This window comes from Anticarsia gemmatalis, chromosome 22 (genome assembly GCF_050436995.1).
Source record: "Anticarsia gemmatalis isolate Benzon Research Colony breed Stoneville strain chromosome 22, ilAntGemm2 primary, whole genome shotgun sequence".
Lineage (NCBI taxonomy): Eukaryota > Metazoa > Arthropoda > Insecta > Lepidoptera > Erebidae > Anticarsia > Anticarsia gemmatalis.
The window spans coordinates 3,194,385-3,201,260 of record NC_134766.1 but is presented as its reverse complement, the minus strand read 5'-3'; the positions used below and the strand labels follow the sequence as shown (position 1 = coordinate 3,201,260).

General features: G+C 36.4%; 1 protein-coding gene across 1 annotated transcript; it reads left to right on the top strand.

Annotated features, from left to right (window-relative positions):
* The first annotated feature begins 4,271 nt into the window (after window positions 1-4,271).
* On the top strand, window positions 4,272-6,164 carry LOC142982751 (uncharacterized). The gene is made up of 2 exons (XM_076129431.1): window positions 4,272-4,680; window positions 4,923-6,164. The coding sequence occupies exons 1-2, from the start codon at window positions 4,546-4,548 to the stop codon at window positions 6,054-6,056; spliced, it is 1,269 nt and encodes a 422-aa protein (XP_075985546.1). The 5' UTR covers window positions 4,272-4,545; the 3' UTR covers window positions 6,057-6,164.
* The last annotated feature ends 712 nt before the right edge of the window (window positions 6,165-6,876 follow it).

The following is a 6,876-nucleotide window of genomic DNA, read 5'->3' as shown; positions in this document are numbered from 1 at the left end:
CTATTGGCTATCCTAAAATCAAAATGTACTGGGAAAAAGCTTGGCGACTTCCAATAGTGGCAGATAATATGACCCGTGACAGATTTTTCTTGTTAAGAACCCGGTTAAAGGTAGTTTTCGATAATGATATCCCAGACAGTCAGCGCGCAATCGACAAAATCTGGAAAGTAACACCTCTATTTGACCGTATCTGCGAAGGATGTCATGTTCAACAAAAGTCCGAGCATCTCTCAATAGACGAAATGATTATACCATTCTCAAGTCAATGTGGTATTAGGCAGTACTGCCCTAATAAGCCCAATCCCGTCGGATTAAAAGTATTTGTTTTGGCCAACCCTAACGGATGTATTTGTGACATGAAGGTATACGAGGGAGCAACGACGTTTTCAGATTATGATGGTTTCAGTTTGGGAGAGTCAGCTGTTTTGTACCTGACAACGTCATTAGTTCCGGGACACTATTTGTACTTTGATCGCTACTTCACATCTATGAAGTTGATGCAAGAATTAACCCATCGTGGTTTTAATGCTTCTGGGACTATCATGAAGAATCGTGTACCTCGCGACTGCGTCATGACACCTGACAATGAGTTCTCAAAACAGAGCCGTGGAACTACTGAGGTTCGTGCTTCGCAAGATGGAAAAATAGCTGTAACGAAATGGTTAGACAACAAGCCCGTTTTACTAATGTCAACTTGTTTCACTGACGAAAATGTTGATACATGTAAGCGTTGGAATAAAATAACTAAAAGATATATCCAAGTTCCACGCCCAGAAGTCATCAAAATGTACAACGCGAATATGGGTGGCGTCGATTTGGCAGACAGAATGATAGCAGTTTGCCCGATACGGGCGCGAACTCGTAAGTGGACTATCAGGTTTATTTTTCATATGATTGACATTGCTGTGTCGAATTCTTGGATTATTTATCGTGAGCAACGTAAGCTTCAGAATGACCCCTTGCACAAAATACCTCAGCTGCGTGAGTACAAGTTAAAATTGGGCTTTAAATTGATAGAGGAAAACTCGGCATCCTTAGCTGAAGAGGAATCATGTGATGAACATTTAGATCTACCAAGCCAGCAAAAAAATAGGCGAACTGCAATAAATCCCTTGCCAACTGTCCAAAAAAGAACATCGAATGCACGACATATGCCACAATTTACAAAGAAGCAGCAGAGATGACGCAAGGAAGGCTGCAATAAGAAAACAACAGCTAAGTGCCGTTTTTGTCGTGTCTACTTATGTTTATGTAGTTCTAGGAATTGTTTTGCTCAATTCCATGGGTGTACCGCTAATTCTGATTCAGATTAATTATTAATTTAAGATCTCCATTATGTAAAATTGTGAGACTGATTAAAGTTAAGTAAAACAATATAATTAGGTAGTTCATGAAGAAAGTTATTATTTAGTTTTTGATTATTTTTTGTTTTTCATTCAAAGATTTTGGTAAAGATTAGCGTTTTTGTTATTAGCAACCAAAACAATAGTGGTTTACATTTAAAATATATTTCAATTACGGAGCAGAGAGTGATTATTTCAAATAAATATATGTTTAAGTATGAGGTGTTTCATTTCATATTAGAAACGACTATCCTAAATTAAGCACATCAAAAATTCATGATCATAGTTGTAATGCAGTTCTCCAAAGGAACAACCAGTACCCAGATATCTGAAACAATATAATCTTGATCTGTATCGTTTTGTTAAAAAAGTTGCAAACTTTTCATTTATTAATTATAAGTCGCGGGCACCAGCTAGTTTAAAATAATGAGTGTCAATTATTTTATTTAAATTTTTTCAAATTTTTGAGTGTCTTCAATTATTTGACCGCTCCTGTATTTATAAGTCTACAATTTTGTTAAAAATACTGATTTCTGTTCCAGGTGTAACATTACAAAAAAAGTGGAAGAATATACGGGATGCTTATAATAAGGAATTCAAGAAAGGCAAATCAATTCCTTCTGGTTCTGGTGCATGTAAAGGTTCAAAATACATGTATTTTGACCGGCTTTCTTTTCTTCAGAAGACAGTAGAAAACAAAGAAACGACATCAAACATACATGAAGCCAAAAATGAAGGAATTCAAAACATTGACCAAAACCAAGATAATTTTGTTAATGCACGTGAAATACAACCAGTACCCAATAAAAGGAAGAAGACTAAAATTACTTCAGAAGAGCGATTGGCTGACATATTAGAAAATAGCATTGAATCAAGGGATAAAATACAAAGACAATTACAAGAAAGTATGTCAAAGCAAGATGATGATGATAAGCTTTTTTGTATGTCATTGTATAAAGAGTTAAAAAAAGTTCCAGAAAATAAGCGTTTGGCTACTAAAATTGAATTACTCCAGGTAATACAGAAAGGGCAGAAATTACCAGCGCCTATTCATATCACGAGCCAGCAGAACACGTGTTATAATAGCATATAAGTCATACATTGTAGTATTACATAAGACATATTAATACATAAATCCTTGTAACCTAGTATATAACTATAAAGTCCTCATATTTTAACATCATCTAAATCAAAACATATAATCATTATGTTATCTTGTATTTAATAATCATCATCTTAATGTATCCTGTTTACTATAATTACTAATCACTTTGTTATTGTCTTTTCTCAGGACTCGCTTATCATATTTACTTTAGCCCTAAAACCATTAGCTAATAAGTTTAAGTTTCACATATTGTATTAGTATATAAGCTCGTCCTCGATGTACGAACAGTCAGTTCATAGTTAGTTATAAACATAGTCAGTTCTAAATCAATTCCAAATCTTAGTCGTAAATCAGTGTTAATTCATAACTCATGTATTATTTCTAAGTGTAATAAATAAAGTTTTATTTTTTAAAGTGAGTTTGCCATTCGCCTCATAACAAATTTGGCGCAGTCGGTAGGATACTGCAATTGTGAAGACGAAACGCACGTAGGGACAGCATCGCCCAGTCATCGTGTGGTAGCCGACGGCTTTTAACAGTTTTCGCCGAACATGCAGCTCCTGAACATATTGATGTTACTGTGGTAAGTGGCCAAACTCATATGCTCTATTTCCTTGCCTGAAATCCTTAAATCTAACTCCTAGTTCCTAAATCTTATCCAAGTTGTTTTAACCTTTTTATTATTCGTATATTTACCAAATTTTTTTTTTTACAAAATGTCGATCAAAAGCGAAACTTCAACTTCTCTAGATATAACGACTCTCCTCAAACTAATTCCCAAATTCGAAACAAATGTACCTGACAAGATCTACGGATTCGTCAGATCCTGCGATTCAGCTTTTAATTTAGCCACAGAGGATCAAAAGCAAATTCTATTAGTGTACGTCCTGAATAACATTACTGGTGTAGGAGCATCAAATATCCATTGCAGACAATATAATAACTGGGCGTCATTGAAATCTTCTCTTATTAGCAAATTTTCAAACGTAAAAACCATATCGCATCTTAATTTAGAACTTCAATCTATGTTTCAAAAACCAAATGAATCTATAACCCAGTATTTTAATAGAGTAGATCTATGCAGGAGTAAAATAGTCGAAAAGTTAAGCACAGAAATCACTGACAGTACTCTTTACGGTAGATTAGCGGTTACCGAAGAAACAGCTTTAAGCGTCTTCGTTAACGGTATAAGCGCAGAGATAGGAGTAATGTTGCGAACCAAAGGCTTTACAACTCTTTCTGAAGCAGGCCGTTTCGCTATACAAGAGGAGAAAATATGTGCAATGAATCGTGCTCGACAGCAAATGTTTCGGTTAACAAACCCAACTCCACCAACAAATCATAATCATATAAATACCAGTAAAACTTGCAATTACTGTAAAAAACCAGGTCATTTAATTTCAGAGTGCCGAAAAAGGCAATTTAACAATTATAAAAATCTACAGTCGAATCAGGTAAACCAACGTGCGCTTCCAGCTCCTAAGCCTAAAATTCATAATTTAAACTCCAAAGCGGCCCCGGATCTGGACATGTCCGAGGAAACCGCTTCTCAATATTATGTCCAGACAAAAATGATCCAAAATCAAGTCCCGCTGGAGGATCTCTAGCTATAACAAAACAAAGAACATCGGGCGTTTTTTACCCGATTTTTTAAAAGTCGCGAACATAAACCAAAACCTTTTTAAATGATAGTGTTTGCAATCATATTTAATATTGTGTAGTTATTTTGATTCACAATAATGGGAAAATGGAAATAATTAGTAAAATGAAAATCATATTTTAAGTTGACTATTTTTCCTAATTACTAAACGACCGCTCAGTAAGTTAAAATATCATTCCGTGGTATTTTTGTAAACCCAATCAGACTAAATCCGTCAAGTTGATGTGCATGTTTCGTTCTCACTCTCGCCCATAGTCCTAAAACTGGTTTATGTTGCGCTCGCGCAGGTAGCTAGCTTATCTTACTACATCGCAGTCCTTCGTCATCCGTCGTAGCGATCTGTGTTTTACTGTGTTCCCATTGTGGTCTGAGTCAACTAATTACTTACTGCTTGTTTACTGGATTTCGTTTGCTTTCGAGTTCGATTTTGTTGTGAAATGGAACGACAAAATAGTTGTGTGTCGTGTGAGCGATCTGTTCTACGTCGTAGAAGACACCGTCTTACTCAAGTGTTTTTCGAAAGATATCGTGACTATGCAGTACTATTATTACAAGAAATAATGCCACGGGAGGTGAGTTAATTATATTATAGAACATTAATTATATGTAAATACTAGAGTTTGTTCAACTTTTGCGCAGCAACAGAACCTCTATTTATTCTCCTAGATATAGTTTTATATCGTTTTATATAGTTGACGTCATCATAGGACTCCTTTTCAACCATTGAAACTGTTCGTTTCCTTGGTCATAGTGTATTTCGTTGTGACATTTATTATTATGATTATCAATAAATAACAGTAAAATCTTGTTACAGATTGTTTTTGATGGTACACTATCAATATGCAATCCTTGCTGGCTGAGATTTTATCGCGCATTGCAAGCCCGGCCAGTAGATGATCCATTACCCCAGCAAGTTCAAGAACCATTACATCAGCAAGTACAAGAAGAACCATTACCCCAGCAAGTACAAGAAGAAGAAGTCCAAGAAATAGTAGTTAACGTTCAACAACAAAACATTGGCATTATGACTATTCCTGGATATTTGCGTGTATCTAATACTGCTCGACGCTGTGTTTTTCAAAACTGCAGAAATGTACCAGCAAATGCTGTGCCAAAATATGTTAGGTTACATTTATTTCGTATGAATAAGCTATTCATACCAAAACTTGCTCGAGTTTGCCAACCCCATATGGTAAGCAATGAATGGGAAGATCTACTTAATGTGCAAATACCTCTACATGAACACTTTAACAGTGCTCATGTTCTCGATATTATTGAGCTGTATGAATGGAAATTGGAACGAGGAACTCAGTTGGACTTCGAAAATATTGAGGAGATAGATGACAATGAACTACATTTTTATACAGGTTTGGATAAAATTCAATTTAATAGAATTTTGAATCAAACATCTCTTCGTGACAGAACCAACAGTTCTGCTACTGTTTTAGGACTGTATTTAGTTAAAATAAGAACGGGTGAACCAGACGAACGTGTAGCTTCTATGTTCAATATGTCGAGAAGAACATTGGAGCGAAAATTAAAAATAGCTCGAGATTGTTTATCTGAAGAGTTTGTTCCCCGACATCTGGGTCTGGATCACATGACGAGAGAAGATGTAGTAGCTCGCAACTTAACCATCCCGAGTCATATTTTTGGAGGTAACCAGAATGAACCTGCAGCCATTCTTGTGTGTGATGGAACATATATATACGTGCAAAAAAGCTCCAACTTCCTTTTTCAGAGGAAAACATATAGCCTGCACAAATTCCGCAACCTAGTAAAACCCTTTTTAATTGTATGCACAGACGGCTATATTGTAAGTAGATGTATTAGGCCCGTACCCAGCCATTACTACGGATGCCGAAATAATGAGTCACATGATGCTGGACCCCGCTTGGCATTGGTTTCTGAACGCGAACGACATTTTTATATTGGACCGCGGCTTTAGAGACTCTATTCCTGCCATTGAAGAGCATGGATATGATGCGCATATGCCACCAACAAGAGCAAGAGGAGAGCAATTAAGCACAGTAGATGCAAATAAATCACGGCTAATAACTATGTGTCGTTGGGTGGTTGAAACGATTAATGGTCGCTTTAAAAAGGACTTCAAGATATTCCGCCATGTTTATTTTAATGTAGCGTTGACAAATATGATGACCGATTTTAAAATAACTGCAGCACTCATCAATGCCACTTATCGACCATATAGAGATAACGCTCATGCCGCGCAGTTTATAAATATAATAAATGAGAACATAAATAGAGAAAACGAATTGGCTGATTACGTGATTCGAAACAATTTAAACAGACAAAGAGTCGCATTCATGCCGCTAGATGCAAACCAATCCCGAATTAAGAGATTTCCCACAATTGACTTACGACGAGCTACTTTTATTTACCTTGGGAATATACCATTTGAAACTGGCCAAATCTTATTGCCACGAACACATGCGGCCAAACGGAGTGTATATAATGGAATTATACCATCGCAGAGAGTTGGTAGAAAATAAAATATTAATACGAGGCAGAATACAGTCCCGTCACATAAGAGCAAAACGCTATTATACATATCTACTAATAAATCCGGCATTGCAGGGAAGACAAAGCCTCGAGGGCTATTACTGTTCCTGTATACACGGCCGCCGCACTGTTGGGAGTTGCGCGCACATCGCCAGTGTGGTATACTTTTTATCTTGGGCTGTATATCAAGACGAATTTCACACACCTGCGGCGTTTTTAGACGAAACTATTTTAGATTTAGATGC